Below are 17,775 nucleotides of genomic sequence, written 5' to 3'. Positions count from 1 at the left end.
GGGGTGCCCACCCAAGAGACCTGATCAGGCTGTACCAAACAACCATAGTGCCGGTGATGGAGTACGGGAGTTTTTGTTTCCGCTCCGCTGCGAACATACATTTCATGAAACTAGAGCGAATCCAATATTATTGTTTGCGTATTGCCTTGGGTTGCATGCACTCGACACATACGATGAGTTTAGAAGTGCTGTCGGGCGTCCTTCCGCTAAAGAATCGATTTTTGGACCTCAATCTTCCTAACCGCGTGTCAATCTCCTCCATGCTTCTGATTCAACTGCATTCTTTGACACATCCATGAAGCAAAAGATACGTGGAATCACGGATCACATACGTCCGCAAAGAAGCATCTTTAATAGTAAATTTCGAGAAGTCGACTGTAATAAGATGTTTTACACCGACAGGTCAAGCCTTCGGTATATTCAATAAAAACCTCATCGCCTTATTCAAACTTAATAACCCTGCTTCAGTTTACGTCGCAGAACTTGCTACTATTCAGTATACCCTTTATCATTGATACTTTGCTCACCGATCATTACTTTATTGTCTCGGATAGCTTCAGCTCAATCAAGGCTCCGTTCAATGAAACTTAGAAAGCACATTCCATATTTTCTGGGGAAAATCTGGGAGCGCCTGCGTGCTTTGTTTGTAAGATCGTACAAGATTATCTTAGTTTGGGTTCCCTCGCATTGCTGCATTCCAGGTAATGAAGAAGCGGACTCTTTAGCTAAGGCGCTTTAGAAGGTGACATATATGAAAGACTAGTTAGCTTCAGCGAAGTTGTAATTGTAATTGTAAATTTATTAGCTTACGATACCCCCCCCCCCCCCCCCCCCAGAAGTAATACCGAGAGGTAGTTCCTGGGAAGAACGATGGCGGAGCCCAATGGAGTTTAGTCGGTATTAATGGCAGCGTCACCATTCGAGCTTACGATACCCTGTTGGTTACATTTGTATACCTTATGTCAGGTCAGGAATCAGAATATATTGGCTCAAATGGCACGTTCCCCGTACATAGTCGGGGATTTGTGCCTTGCCGTGTGTTCTCATCATTTCCTGAGCGGAAGGAAAGGACAAGGAGGTGTGGGGAAGTAGAATTGGAAGGGTGGGAAAAATAACAGCACAAAACAAAAATAAACAACAGGTAAGTTAAACTCACAAGTAGTTCTCACTTGCCTGCGAATAAACCTAAAGCTCTTTACCACATTGGATAAGAAACTTTAGTATGTCTCTGAGTTTCAGTCGACCAAACATGGTTTCGTCTATATAAGGACGGCTGAAGACTCGAAATCGCAATTGCGCTACCGCTGGACAGTTGCATATCAGATGATATGAGGTTCCGTAGTCGGATTCACAAAGATCACATGAAAAAGACTCAGCACGCTGAATAGTTGCCATGTGATAATTGAGTTTGCAGTGGCCGGTTAAAGCCCTGGTCAGCATGCCGCAGTGGAGCTTCGAAAAATGTAAGAGATTTTTCGAAACCACTGGGCATGGTTGTTCTAAAAACGCCTTTGTTTGGCGACACGTTTGTAGATTTCTCCAATAATTGCGGTGCTCGGACGAAGCCCAGGACCGTATTTTTTCCCTTATCCAACTTGTCGCAAATTGGCAGCAGGGGCTCAGGACCAACGAAGTCAATCGCTGAACCTGCCCTGGCCAATTCGTCAGCCCATTCATTTCCAGTAATACCGCAATGTCCGGGCACCCAGACAAGGTAGATAGTGTGGACAATGCTTAGTTCTTCGATTTGGGTTCGGCACGCGATCACTAGCTTGGACCGGGATTTGTCTGAGCTAAGGGCCTTGATTGCAGCCTGACTATCGGAGCAGAAGTTTATAACTCTGCCGGACAAACTCAGTTGAAGGGCCGATTGCACCCCGCACATAATCGCAAAGATTTCTGCTTGGAATACAGTACAGTATCTACCTAGTGAGTGAGATTGTTCCAATCTCATTTCACGACAGTAGACACCAGCACCAGCACGTCCCTCCATCAGAGAACCGTCAGTGTAACAAACCACTTGAGTTTGTTGTTGTCTTTCCATAAAGCCAGACAACCACTCCTCTCGAGAGGGAATCTTCACATGGAATGTCCTGTAAGGAAAACTACATGTGAGTGTAATATCGCTGGGGGCAAGAATATCTTCACCCCATGTAACCATTTGTGACCACAATCGTGTATGACTGGTAGCAAGATCAACATGATTATTGTTCCAAAGCCCAGTAACCTGCAGTCTGTATGCACATGATAGTGCTTCTTGTTTTAAGTGTATGTGTAATGGTTTGATAGTTAGAAGTGCCTTAAGAGCAGCAGTCGGAGTCGTGGTGAAAGCACCAGTCAACACCATGAGCGCCATTTTTTGCAGATGGTTTAACTTTGACTGGACTGTCACCACCTCTCCCCTCTGCCACCACACAAGGCATCCGTATGACAGTATTGGACGTACAATTGTCGTGTAAATCCAATAGATGTATTTAAGTTTGAGACCCCAGGTCTTTCCAAAAGTTCGTCTGCGCTGCCCGAAGGCCATGCACGCTTTCTTGACTCTGAACTCAATGTGAGCAGACCAATTCAGTTTGGAATCCAACATGACTCCAACTTATTTGACTTGATCTGCACACAGTTGCTCAGAATCAAAGAACTACAAGGGACGATCCCCGGTTGTTATTCGCTTTTTCGTGAAAAGAACCATTGAAGTTTTGCTTGGGTTAACTGGTAGTTTAACTTGTCGACACCACTGTTCGACAGTTCTTAATGCCTGTTGCATTAAGTCAAAGATTGTTCCGATGCAAAATCCAGTAATTAGTATTTGGTAATCGTCAGCAAACCCGTAGGTTGGAAATCCAAGCTCATTGAGTTTCTTCAACAAGCCGTCAGCTACTAAGTTCCATAACAAAGGTGACAGAACGCCGCCCTGAGGACAACCGCAAATACTCAACTTCCGTATCTCAGCCTGTCGCTGTGACGAGCAAAGTATGCGGTTACTAAGCATTGCGTTTATCCAACCTGAGATACATGCAGGTATCCCATGACCGCGCGTCGCTTCCAGAATAGACTGGAAGGACACATTGTCAAAAGCACCCTCAATATCTAGGAATACACCCAACCTAGATTGCTTGAGCGAGAAGGCTTTCTCAATGTTGTAAACAACATCGTGAAGCAAAGTGATCGTAGATTTCCCACACTGATATGCATGTTGCATTTTGTGCAGTGGATATTCAACTAAACTAACGTTCCTGATGTGATGATCGATTATCCGTTCCAAAGCTTTCAGAAGAAAAGAACTTAAGCTGATTGGCCTAAAACTCTTGGCTTCTTCATAGCTTGAGCGCCCCCCTTTGGGAATAAATCTAACAGTTATTTCTCGCCATGCTTTCGGGATATACCCGGTAGCAAGACTGGAAAGCAAAACCTTTTTCAAGAAATGTTTAAGAATATCAAATCCCTTTTGCAGTAGCACGGGAAGTATTCCATCTTTTCCGGGTGTTTTGAAGGAGCAAAGCTGTCAACTGCCCACTTGACCGATTCAGTGGAGACCAATGTGCGTGCTAACGCCCACGAGTCCGAATCACCACAGTATGAGATCTGTGAACATTGTTCAACTCCGGATCGATACAACCTGGAAAGTGTGTGTCGAAGAGACAATTAAGAACATCTTTTTCGTCCTTCACATAAACACCATCTCTGGTTTTTAAGGAGTTCATCTGAAAATCATTCGATTTGGAGAGAATTTTATTTAATCTGCTAGCCTCGTTCAGACTAGAGACATTAGTGCATAGGCTTTGTCAGCCAGCCCGTTCTGCAGATCTAAGACATTTCTTATATGCACTACGAGCTGACCTGAAAGCCCTGGAGTCATCACGCTGACGCCGGTTCCAAGCTCTTCTCATAACTTTCTTCATTCTTTCAAGCTCAGCCCTCCACCAAGGGGTTCCCCTAGTCGATTTAACAATACGAAGTGGACAAGCTTCTTCGTAGGATGCTAATATGAATGAGTTTGTCGTATCCACGACGTCATCTAAGTCGTCTAGTTGACTAATTGTTGGAAAATATCCATGAAATTTAGTCGCCAAGTTTTCCAAAAAGAGGTCCCATTTTTGTAGATTTAGGATTACGATATGTCACCACATTGAAGGTGACATCAAAATGATCGAAAAATATATATTTATGATCGGATAGAGACGGTTCAGTTTCATTTGGAACCTGCCAATTTCCCAGTTCATGCAAAATTCTATCAGAGCAAAGTGTTATGTCTAACACCTCCTCCCTCCCAGACCTCGCAAAAGTTGGTCGGTTTCCCACATTCAGAATATGGAGATTTGTACTACTTATGTACTCCATCAGTTCAGAGCCTCTCAGATTGATGTCTGAGCTGCCCCAAATGATGTGATGAGCATTCGCATCACTGCCGATAATGAACGGAAGCCCATTTCTGCTACAATATGATACAACGCTTTTGAAATCATCAGAAGGAGATGATTCGTTATGCGGTAGGTATGCTGAACAATATATATATTTTTTGTCTACGTTTCCGACAGTCAGTGTAACTGTGACAACACAGATATCGCGAGTAGAGAGCTCCGATATGAGACACGCGTCAATAGCCTTATTTGTAAGAATGCAAGCACGAGGCATTTCACGTGGGTTAGTCATGCCTGTCTTGTTGTAAGCAATGAAGGCAGTGTTAAGTAACTTTCCAAAATAGAAGTTTCCTTTGTGGAAATACGGTTCTTGAACCAATGCTATGGAAGCTTTACCTTCCTGCATGAGTCGAGATAAATTGATAGTTGCTGTACGTTTATGTTGGAGATTGATTTGTGCTATTCTAACCATTGTTGATTAGAGAACTGTACATTTCATCTCCAACACAAATTGCACAACAACTAGAGGACACCAAGCGAGTTGGGATGTTAACGCATTTAGCGAGCCATATCAGGTTTAAATGGGACATGATCATTTGATTCCCACGATTTGCGAAGAAAATAATGGTCCACTGTGTCAGAGATTCGCATAACACAGTAAGGGCAAAACCCAAAATGATCCGTGCGCGACTGGCATATTTTAGACCCTCCAGTCATTAAGTCTTCGGCACGGAACTACACCTTGACTTAGGGTCTCCTACTTTCAGTCGCCTCCTACGACATGGGAGCAGGACTCCAGTGGCTCAATTCTAGGCCGGATACCACACGGCCTCTGGGCAGGTTCATCTGTACACATCGAAATTTGATAATCGAAACTCAACAAAACTTCACCGAACTACCATCAGCCGAGAGTCTCAGCAAACCCCCAGCCAACAAAAATTCGACAAAATTAAGTGGATCATCGGTGAAAAAATCGGTGTGTAGAGTGAACGTTCCGCTGCGTAATGCAGCATACTGAGGAGTTCGCCCAACTCTTCCCAGGCTCCGTTCGCCATTGAGAATATTTTAAACCCCCTCAACAATTTTACCCATAGCACGGGTCGCATGACACTATGGAATTGGGGTTTGGTAGATTTTTACCACTGAAACAGGTAGTCCGTAGTGTAATTCTTAGCCGGTTGAAACAACCACTACCGACACTACACGGCTTATCTAGGCCGTTCGGTGAAAGAAGCTGACATTGAAGAACAGCTTCCATATTTAGATGGGCGAACAGCCGCAGAAGGAAGGAAGGATAACGGTAGGAGAGGGATTTGGGCTAAGCGCTTATTTAAAGGCGGCGCTGTTTAGCGAGTTTAGTCGGTATTAATGGCAGCGTCACCATTCGAGCTTACGATACCCTGTTGGTTACATTTGTATACCTTATGTCAGGTCAAGGTTTCAGTATTACTCATCAGAGAACCCTCGAAAGTTGGCAAACTTCATGAGGCAATGGTGAACTAGGAAAGTGGCTACAATTTATAATCCATAAGGTATCAACGAAACCTTGGTTCAAAGAGATGGATGTGGATCGAGATTACATTCGCGTGATGTCTAGACTCATGTCCAATCACTACACGCTGGACGCGCATCTCCGACGAATTGGACTCGCGGATAGCGGTATCTGCGCTTGTGGCAACGGTTATTACGAGATCGACCATATTGTCTGGGCATGCGTCAAGTACTGTTCTGTCAGATCTCAACTATTCGATTCCCTTCGGGCCCGAGGAAGATCACCCAATGTTCCGCTTCGAGATGTACTGGCAAACCGCGATCTCCTCTACATGTCCCTCATATACACGTTCCAAAAAACCATCAATATTTAAATTTAACTGCTCCTATCATTTCTCTTATCATTCCCAGAAGTGCCCTATTCGCCCTACCTAAGTAGATGGTCTGATGCGACTCCAAGACGACACAAAACATCTCTGTCGAATGATCCAACAAACACGAGACCTACAGCACAACATCACACGCACAACGCGGTGTGTTGCCGATCCGCATCTTAGCCGTACTACGAAATCGTCTGGAGGAACCCCTGTCGACTCTAGGAAAACCGCCCGGCGTCCCAATACATGATGCATCCGTCCGAATCTGTAATCCTTAGAGGAGAGTGGGTACGCTTGATCCCACTTTTGTTTTTTTCTCATAACTTCTCAATGAAATTAAAATTTCAATTGCAAAATTAACCATCTTCTAGTCAATTCGAATTGTAAGAGCTATGAATAATGTGTAAATGCGAATACTATGTCCTGTCAGTAATATGAATAGTTTTGAAAATCATGCCAAAACGAAGTTTTTGTAAAAACGTGTGAAACAGTACTTTAAACATTGGCTTAACGAAATATTTCATTAATGATATTGTTTTGTAATTTAATGTAAACATCCGTCAGCAGTAATTAACTTTCATTTAATTTATAATGTAGATCCCTTAACAGGAAATCTATTTCTACTGAGATTCCACCTTAGTTAATTATCTTAACTTAATTGCACATCAATAAATGTCTGTCTCAGCTCAGTTTGTTTTATTTGTTTGTTTTTGTTGCCATTGTTCGTTTGCTGAGACAAATTGCGTCCACTACCAGGGGGCTCTTGTATGAATTCTTTGGTGTGGGGGAAAATTAAAAAATGCTCGTTTCAAGTCAACAAAAACTGCCAAGACAACTTTTCCGTTCTAAATGCAGGCCATTCCATTTCAACAATAAGAGATTAAGCGCTGTTTCACACGAATGATTTTTTCGAAATCCTGATTGTTCACACATCAGTATACCAGCACTATCTACATAGCCCATCCATTGTTCTTTGACGACCGTTTCTAAAACTTTCTCATAGATCGGTAGCATATTTATCGGCCTATGATCCTCTGCTCGTGATGCATTTGGAACTTTTGGAACTGGAATTACGACCGTCTTCTTCCACGCTTCCGGAAAAACACCTTGCCGGAGTGACTCATTAACAACTGTTAACAGTCTATCACCAATTATGTCAAACGCATCCACCAGCACCCGCTTAGTAACATTGTCCGTTCCCGAACAATTTTTAAGGTCCGAGACAATTTCTTTAAGTTTAACCATATTGATAGGTTTGAAAACACAAAACCGATTTTCGGTTACCTCACTTTCCTCTACTAGTCGTCCTGTAGGTGGTGAAATGGCTTCGTGAATCTATTCAACGCTTTTGATAAAAATTTTATTAAGTTTTTCTGCCGTAACTTCGTCAGAATACACCTCGTCCGAACCATCAAATATAACCTTTGAATTTTTACCTCCAGCTTTGATAAGAGCTTTTAAACATTTCCAGAGCCTTTTGAAGTTGCCAGCATATTCATTTATTTCTTGCTGAACTGATAGGTTTTTTGCCAGCTCTCTGAGCTTTTTGTTTGTTTAAATAATCTATACGCACTATCTCTTTGGGATTTTATCGATGCCAAACGAGGTCCAAACCATTTATTTGGTCTGGAGGATTTATTTATTTATTCTACAGCTACAGAGACAGCTTTTCAATAGGCGGTACTACTACCGTGCTCGTGTGTTCTGCTCTGTGTCTCACACAAGTCTGACTTTGAGAAAAATAGGATCACGTATATTTAAAATTGTTTTTGAACCATTTTAACAAGTTTTATATAGCAAACTAGGTATCGGTAGCCAGCATTGAATGTTTTCCTTTCGAATTGTGAAAAGAGATTAGCAATGCGTTTAGTAGGAAGAAAGTTATTAAGGATCAAAGTATGCATGCTTCCATTGTTAAACGTTTCTACATATAAAACATGATCGAATAAATTAGAGCTCAATGCGAATAAGCATCATTTTACAAATATTTCATCGATACCTATTTTATATTTCATCAATAACTTTTCTTTTAGATTTTATGTTGATCAATCATGAATTTGTTTTTCTTGTGGAATTGTTTAAAATTTAAGAATTTTTTTCTTCTCTTTAATAGATACTTTCGAGAATAATCCATGAGACAAAAATCGATTTCTGTTGACAAAAATATGAACATTCCAAATATTATTTTTTCGTATGTTTTTGGGAAAAATACATAAGTAAATTATATGTAGATAATGCAATGTTCTATTACACAATTTACACTGAACATGAAAATCATGCACTGAGAGAATATATTCGAAATTCTGCTATGAAAATGTTTCGTGCAAAAAACTTCCTTAAATTATGCGAATTAACCGTACACATGATGAATCATTCGAAGTTCTATGAAAACGCTTTAATTTTTATTATGAAATTTCCGTAAATACTGGGTTTACAACGAATCGTGTTTATCAGTCAAACGAATTGTTGGTTGAAAGTGTTCGAGAATTTATTTTTAAATTTACGAACACCTTTCGATATTTGAACGATTTATGTCCGAAGAACTCCCACAATATTTATACAGAAAAGGTTCATATCCTGATCAGAAACACATAACAAAAACATTTCAAAACTACATCTTGCTTTGTTAATTGTTATAAATTTCTGTTATTTTAACTACTAACGAGACCTTATTTATAACAAAATATGTTACGAAAATTGCATTCTGTTATAATCGTGTTATTTCATTCTGGTCGGGATCACTGAACGAATTCAATCGTAAATCTACTTCGAATAGGTTTTGTATGCATTTCTTTTTAATAATCTTCGAGAATGCAATCAAATGAAGTTTTTATTTGAATTTATTATAATAAAATAAACGTTCGTAATATATACGAATAGTGTTCGCGAATCCAATATTTTTTTACGTTCATTTCATCAAATAGTTCATACAATTTGCGGATCGGATTTACCATCAACCCACCAGTTTACAAACAATCCGTAATAAAAGCAAAAATAACTTCAAAATCCTATGAACGTATGTAAATATGACGATTATTTTTCAAAATTTTACGCAAAAAAATCATAAATATTTCGATTACTGCTCGTACTCAACTCAACGAATAATTTGTATGCGTCGATCATTAAACCTTGAAAAAAACCGATTGTCGATTGTAAATGTCACGTACAACAAATACCACAACTATTCTAATACGCAATAATGGAGAGCACTTTGAAATAAAATCGATTTTTCAAGATCGATTAGTTAATTTAAAAACAACATCAAACGGTCCGAAAAGAAAAAAATACAAAAACTTTCGTTCGTTGAACGAAAAATAAATCGTATGACAAATCGTTCAATATATACGAAAAAAATTTGCCATTTCCAATTCGAACGATATGCAAACATATTTAGTAAAAATTCTAAACTGTCGTGCAACGATCACTAACGTTCACTGCATCGAGATGCAGGCAGTGCTAAATTTTCCAACTAAAACAAACAAAATATGTAGTTGATGTGAGTTTTGAAATATGGCCACTTCTTTCATAAGGCAGATTCAATTACAACCGTTTACCCCTTTCCCTATGGTTATTTCGATCTCGAATTTTACCTTTGTTACGGAAATGCCGATAAATTGTTCACATCCCTTTCACTCAGGGTTTGTAACTTTCGCTTTCGTGACCATCTTTCACCTACTGCGATGAACAAAAGAAAAGCGGGCGTATTGTGCACGTCTATGGTAATATTGAGCGCCAAACTGCATTGTCAGCGACAATGGTTACAAGGAAGAAAAATGATGTATGGTAAACTGCTTGACGAGAAAATTAATGAATATTCCATTCTAAGTTAATATCAGGCTTGTGGTTCTCATCTAGTGTATTGATATTTTCCAAACGATAGATTTTTACACCATTCGCAGAATGAACCGTATTCTAGTGACTCTTGGAAACAACGATCTACGTTAAGGTTAGGTAATTTGTTATTGTTGCTCGTGAGTTATCTCAATTTTTATCCACAAATTGCGCTCTTTGCGGGTAAATTCACAGCGCCATTAGCCACGTGCTTAAAAGAAAAATGGGTTGGTTATGGGCACCGTAATTGGATTTTTTCCTCATCTGTTTGCGATCATGAAGTTGAACATGTGACGGTACTCAACGGAAAACTTTCAACTGAAACGAAGGAGAAGGGGGATAATTCTCGTGATGAAATTAGTTTATAAAATTTCTACCCCAGCGCTTTTCTTAAGAATACGTTTAGTTTGACGTTTATGTGTTATTTTTTCGGGTAACGATTCAAAAGAGCTTCTGAAGTTATGTATAATGAATACATTCTTAAAATTTTCATTTTATCAAGTGTACAAGTCTGCTGGTTATCCCAGAGCCCCCACCACTGCGTTTCTTCTTTGCTTCAAAGAGTGAGATATGTTGGTTTAAAATTTTGGGACCGTTCATAAACCACGCAGCACAAAACTCAATACTTGTTGACCTCTACTCTCCCTCGTGAGTTGATGTAATCTTCAACCCATACCCTTTCCCGTTAGCCATTTTTATTTCGTTTAAGTTTAACACGCACAGTGGCCCAGAACTGTGAAAAGATGGCGCGAGTTCGGCATTTTTATTATCTTTGAGAAAGTTTCAGTGCAAGAAAAGTCTCTTGACTTACCCTGCTGAAATCTATATTTTCGAACAGTTCACGTTTAGAGGCGGTATTTTTGACAAACTTTTCAAGAGAACTTTGTTAAAGACACTAGGTATCTTTTTCTTATTTTTTAGTGAAAATTGGAAAATTTTCGTGGATAAATTCTGAAATCAGTTTTTAATATAATGCGCAGACAGAAGTGGACCACCCGAAATTCTTTTAGTACTAGTGACATCTATGTTAAACTATGTATATCGTTACCAGATTTTGACGCGAGCTCACTTTCCATAAGCATTGGGATGTTATAGATCTACTCTCGCATTGTCCAGAATTTCACGCTGATTTTTTTTCCGAAAAAGTTTGCTTGCATTATTTAATGCAATTCGGCGTCACATTATTATCGTATGCGTATCAAATCAGATAAATATACAATATTCCAGTTCTGCGATATCATCTTTCGAAATGAAAACTGTTCATTATTATGCTTATGCAAAAACAACGCAAGCCCTATAACCCCAACTTCTCGTATTCGGACAAAGGTCAAAAGAGATTTTTTCACATTAAAAAAGAACTACAAAATATGTATGATTTGCATCACGGAGCAGAAAAATCATTATGGAATTTTGGGGCCAAAATGACCCAGTACCCCACTTTCCCGTATGTTTCAAGAAGCAAAAATATCTTCATTCAAATATTAAGATCATTTCCTTTCAAAAGTGGTATTAAATTGTAATTTTCTGATTGCTACTTCAAAAGTTATAGCATTTAATGTATTTTTCCTCTATATTTTCCCATAGCACCAATTTCAAAAAAGTGGGCGGGGGTCTAAAATTGTCCAAATGATGTGAAATTTGGCATCTGAGCTTACTTTCACATTTGTCACAATATGAGAGGGGGGGCCTTTGAGAATTCAAAAAAAAATTTTTGCGATGCCTTACTACTCAAATAAATTATAATTAAATTCACGAATTGAAATTCCGTGCACTCAAACTGATCTCTGACTATTTTGACTGATGATCTGGCTGGTTGCATATGATGGCTACCACGGTTTGAGCATCGATAAATGATCGATGAACGATGGTTGGTCGGTCGCGCTGGTATCATTTTTCGTTGTGCACGAACACCATGTATGCGCATTTTTGAGACGAAAAGTTAGATGGCCCACTGCTCCCTACAATTTCTGAAAACACAAAAAACACTCTAAAAACCCAAAAAAATATATCGAAACCTCATTTAATAAATTTATAATTTCAGAAAGATGCATTTTTGGTTTGCTTGCCTTTAAACAAAATACTCTATATTGTGAAATAATACAGTTATCAGTTATTCGACCGAGAAACGATATTTTTATTTAAGTATGTTTTGCCATCTTTTCCAACCACATCTCACGACAAAATCAGCTACAATGGAATCGGTCAAATATGATTCATTTAAAAAAAATCCTCTAATCTTTTCGAAGTTTCCAGATGCATGAATTAGATTCAAATTACCGTAAACCGGGGTGACTTTGATCATCGGGGTGACTTTGATCACGCGAAACTTTTTTCGTAGATCGCTTATTAAACCAGAATAGTCTACCGAATCATTTTAATTTGAAATGATTTTTACTCTAAACTTATAAAATACTGATTTGTTATACTTTTTGAGTATATTGTTCGGTTGTTGGGCACAAAAACTACAAAAAACCGAAATTTGACTTTACCTTATTTTTACGAAGCTTCGTAAAGTGTCTATTTTTTATAAAACAAATAAATCTCAGATTTAAGCAAGAGTAATAATTTACAAGCGAATTTTTATTTTCCTTTAGAGTGGGATTTGCCAAATTTACTTTTAAGAGTTTGTTAATTTTAAATACAATTTTTTGTAAAACTAGTTGGCAATTATTTTAGGTTATTTTACGCTAAAATTCGCAACATTTTCTTATTTTTCAATATACCAACGTGTTAGAATGGATGGAACATCTTGTAACTCGATAAAGCAATGTAATAAAACAATTTTAGCAGATTTACAGGTTTTCAGCATCTTTTATTCTAGTTGGACACCCAATTATACAATTTTGGTTACTCGAATTTTACAGTACATTGAAATACTTTGTATAATACCAATTAACATCTATTTAACTATGAGTATCTTTCCAGAATTAGTTTAAACAAACATTTGAATGAAAAACACTGACATCAATAACTTAATGTGGGTGAACATGCAAGTTATCAAAGTCACCCCGGAATACGAAAGCGGACTTCAACTTGAAATCATTTTTGGAAAAATAGCTGTAAGCGGACATTTTTAGGTAAAAACATCCAATCTTGTTCTCCATACATCAGTACATGTTTTAAAAATATTAAACTTGAAAAAAATGAGTTGCGTCTAAAAATATGTAATGAATACTTCGAAAAGTGATCAATGTCACCCCGGTTTACGGTACTTCATAATATAACATGTTCTCTTGGAGCGAGACTGTCAAAACGAGACGCTAGAAGGACCTGTACTAAGAGGTCGATCTTATCCAATATTAAGACTGAACGAGTACTGAGTATAGTTCATTAGAATTTCAAAATTGGCATAAAAAAGTTTCATTTTACTTTTTGATTAAATTTTAAGAAGTTTGGAACAAATATAAACTACCCGAAACAAATAGATTTTACAAATCTATTGGAACAGAATAGATGCTACTCTTCCAGTAATTGTAGCTGGCCTTATTTTCTATCAATCGGTGTAGAGGGACCCGGGACTATTAAGACAGTGGGGGTAATTCGGACCCCCTCGATTTCTCAGAAAATAGCAAGACTTTCTGACTATCGTACATATTCGTAAAACCGCTATTCTGAAACATTAATTTTGAGAGCTGAATTTGATTCTTTGTTCTTTGTAGAAAGGAGATATAACGTGTTTAATTTTTTTGCCATCCTCAAAACAAAAATTTATTTATTTATTTATTTATTTATTTATTTATTTATTTATTTATAGGCTTTAACCGAAGTGGTCATTCGCCTACCAAAGGGTGCTTATATTCTATGTAACCTCTTAGTCTATTTCATTTGTTACAGTTAAGGACGTCTATTTAAAGTCGGAAGTCGTTGCTAGAGATGCGCACCAGGTCTCGAGGCGATCATGGTAGTCCCTTCTCTTCAAATCTCTGCCAACAAGTTGGCGTTTTTTAAGAATATCAGTAGTTTCTCCTCTCGTGACGGGTCATTTCCAAGTATATCCTTTATGGATGATGATACATCGTGTTGCCGACGAAGGTCCTCGTAGACGGGGCAGTTGACGAGTATATGTTCGACTGTTAACCTGCTGTTGCATGTGGAACATTGTGGTGGATTTACTCGTGAGATAGTGTGGGCGTGGGTAATTCTGGTGTGTCCTACACGGAGTCGCGAGAATACCTTTTGCTCTATTCTGCTCTCTCTGTCTTCCCATCTTTGGAGAGATCCCTTGATTTTCTGTGGGTGTCCTCGCAGGTTCCTCCAGTGGTCGATGAAGTGGTTGGAGGCTTTCTGCTTGAATGATTTAGTGATATCATTTACCGGGACTTCTCGGGTAACCATTGACCTCGTTCGCCGACCGATAGAGGCCAGATGGTCAGCGGTCTCGTTGCCCTTGATTCCACAATGGCCCGGAACCCAGCAAATCGTAGTGAGAATATCACAGGTATCTTCGATTTCCTGGTTGTACGGATGCTTCGATTCTCCGGGCTCGAGTGCCAAGATGACAGAGAGGGAATCGGAAAAAATTACCGTTGGTATACCTTAGGATTTTCTGCGTATGGCAACGGCGATCGCGGCTGCTTCTGCGGAAAATACCGAGCATTCTGGAGGCAGACGTAGAGCTAATCCTTCACAGATACCGTGTACCCCTATTCCAACTTCTTCTTCTAGCTTTGATCCGTCAGTGAAGATTTTGTGGTGATTTTGGTATTTGCGGTTGACCAAGTGCAGAAACTTTGCTTGCGTTGCGCTGTGAGGATCATCTTTTTTTACGATACGTGTCAGTTTGGTGTCCAGGTTTGGGCAGCGTTTGTTCCAGGGGCGATTCCTGACCCTGCGCATGCTGGCAATTGCAGGGAGTTGGGTATTAGTGAATTCGGAGTAGATATGTTTAGCTATATCTAATATTTGACATTCTCCCCCTGTCGTTTTTTCTAGGAAACTCAGTGCTCGTTTCACAACGTTGATCGCTACCGCCCATCGACATGGTAAAATACCTGCCTCCATGCAGGCGGCTTCCGCCGGTGTGCTAGGGAGCAGGTTGGATGCGAATCTAACCGCACCATGATAGACAGGTGCTAGTGTGGTGGCCAGACCCTCCCAGTTTCGGCAGGTGAGCTCAAGGCCATAGAATATTTTTGAGTGTATTAGGGCTTGACTCACATTTAGAGCTGTTTTTCTGTTGCACTTGGTGTGGCGGGAGCTTATGGTGCGAACTAGTCTTTTCCTGCTTTCGCAATCCTTTTTTATTTGCTGGAAGTGGGATGTGAAGGTCATTCTCCGGTCTACCTTAATTCCGAGAATTTTGCGGTTCCTTGCGAAATGGTATAGTTGCACCGACGAGTTTCACGGGTCGGTCGAAAGCAACGTGGTGGGAGTTGCAGCAGTGTGCAATAGCGCATTCTGGGGCAATATTGAAACCGGTTCCTTCGGCCCACCGGCCTACGGCGTTAACAGCGGCCTGCAATTTTATCCTGGTTCTAGCTTTTGTTTTTCCGATCGCCACCAAAATGATATCATCAGCATATAAGAATATAAATACTCCTTTCGGTAAAGCATCGAATAGAGTATTCATGCTTACGAGAAAGAGGGTGACTGCCAACACGGATCCTTGCGGGACCCCATTGGCTTCCCGGAAGGTATCAGATTTGTTTCCTCCGATGCACACTCGGAAGGTTCTGTTCCTGAGAAATTCCTGGACGAAGCGGCCCATATTCCCTCTTATTCCCCACTGATGCAATTGTCGCAGTACACCCTCTCGCCAGACTGTATTGTAGGCCTTGGCGAGGTCGAGGATCGCGATATCAGTGTGCTTGTTTTCCTCGAGTGCCTGACCGACTACCTCTGCAAACGAACCGAGATGGATACCTGAGCCGAGTCCTTTTCTGAAAGCAAACTGCCAGAGGTCGAGGAAGTTTCCCTCCTCCAGATAGGTCACAAGGCGCCGATTTACTAGTCTCTCCATCGTTTTAGCTATACAGCTAATCAAGTTTATAGGGTGGAAGTCGCTGGGCTCCTTTCTTCCGCTACTTTTTTTGGGAAAATGACCAGTGCCTCGCGCCAAGCTTCTGGGAAGTCTCCACCTTCCCAGACTATGTTCAAGCATTCTAGTAAGGCTCTTTTCGCCCTTGGTGGGAGGTGTCTGAGCATAGGGTAGCCCACTTCATCGGGTCCAGCCGATTTCCCGCGTGTCGCACTTAGTACAGTGGCGAGTTCCATTTCAGAGAAAGGTTGATTGTACGGTGCACTACAGTCGAGTCCGAAGCTCGTTGGGTGTGCTTCTATGCCGGCTTTCCACCACCTAAAGGATGCCGGTAGAGATTCATCGGATGATAGCTCCTGAAAATATTTCCCGATCTGGTTTGCTATTTCAGTAGGGTCCACGGTAGTCGTTCCATGGATATTAAGGGAAAATTCAGTATGTCGGCGTTTACCGCTAAGTGCGTTGACCCTTCTCCACAGTTCCTTGGTGGAGGAAGTCGGATTAATGCCATCGAGGAACTCTCCCCTGCTGCTTTAGCTTCCTCAATCGCCTTTCTTCCCTGGTTCCTAAGCCTTCGGTAGTTGGCTGCGCGTTCCTCCCATAGTTGGTGTTCCTGTGGGGTTCTTCGAAAAAGTCTGAGGGCTTTTCTTCGGGCTTTCAGAACAGCTGCAACCTTGTCGTTCCACCAGTGGATTGCTCTTCGCGGTGGGGTTCCGCTAGTTCGGGGGATGCTTGAGGCGGCTTGAACAATAAGCTTTGCAATGGCCTCAGGTGTGTGAGTCTCGTTAAATTCGAGAGCTGTTTCGATTGCATCTTCGTACGCCTCCCAGCCGGCTCGCTCGTACAGCCATCGCCTACGTCGTGTTGTTGAAATAGGGCGACTGGCGTGAGTGATCCATATAGGGAAATGATCACTACCTCCTTTGTCGAGATCCACCGACCAACCACAGGTATTGGCAATAGAGCTGGAGCAAATCGTCAAATCGATGGCTGATGAGGAGCTTGCTCTGAGAAATGTGGTTTTTCCAGTGTTGAGGATGATAGCGTTGCATTTTTCAGCTACTTCCAGGATTTCATTTCCACGCCGATTGCTACTTTGGGAGCCCCACTCGCAATGGTGTGCGTTGACGTCACCCATAAGTATGAAGGGTGGCGGAAGATGGTTTATTAAGTTCAGAAGTTTGTTTCGCAATTCCCGAACCCCACTCGGGATGTATACGGATACAACTGTACATTCGACAGGGTACGTGATCCTGCGAGCTGCTGCCATCAGGTCTGTATCGAGTGGTATAGTTTTCGATGGGATGTCCGCCCTGATCCCCAGACCGACCGTCTGGAAGATGTTGTTCCCTTGACATGTGTCCCAAGTATACTTGTGCCCAAACCATGGAGACGGGTCTGTGGTGCTTCTTGTGTGAGTCTCTTATATGGCCAGACATATGGGAGTTCTGTTTGCAATGTGGATTTGTAAATCTCCTAGGTTTCCATTCAGGCCGTTAATATTCCACTGCAATGCCAGGGCGCAACCTTCTCTTTCGACTGCCTGTGTATGCAAAGGCTGATCCTTACTTGGTTCGTATCCCTCCGAAGGCTGTATGTTTTCTCCGATGTTTGATGTTTGTTCAGCTGTGTTGATGCAATAGGGTTCTGTGGGAGAGCTGAAAGCGACAGATGGATATGATCGTGGATACGCGTTGGTTGAACTTACCCGGGAAACCCCCTGGTTCCGCGCGCCGAC

At 40.8% G+C, this 17,775-nt stretch overlaps 2 protein-coding genes across 4 annotated transcripts in view; both read right to left on the bottom strand.

Moving 5' to 3' along the window:
- LOC131696358 (acetylcholine receptor subunit alpha-like) overlaps positions 1 to 17,775 on the bottom strand; it is a 701,515-nt gene that overhangs the window by 580,320 nt on the left and 103,420 nt on the right. The window lies entirely within an intron of this gene.
- On the bottom strand, positions 15,345 to 16,019 carry LOC131675989 (uncharacterized). Its single transcript, XM_058955109.1, has one exon. The coding sequence runs from the start codon at positions 16,017 to 16,019 to the stop codon at positions 15,345 to 15,347; it is 675 nt and encodes a 224-aa protein (XP_058811092.1).

Source organism: Topomyia yanbarensis, chromosome 1 (assembly GCF_030247195.1).
Source record: "Topomyia yanbarensis strain Yona2022 chromosome 1, ASM3024719v1, whole genome shotgun sequence".
NCBI lineage: Eukaryota > Metazoa > Arthropoda > Insecta > Diptera > Culicidae > Topomyia > Topomyia yanbarensis.
This window is presented reverse-complemented; position numbering and strand designations above follow the sequence as displayed.

What these genes read in the sequence shown, in the direction of transcription:
- LOC131675989 (XM_058955109.1), bottom strand. Translation starts at nt 16,019, where the DNA reads ATGGAGAGACTAGTAAATCGGCGCCTTGTGACCTATCTGGAGGAGGGA.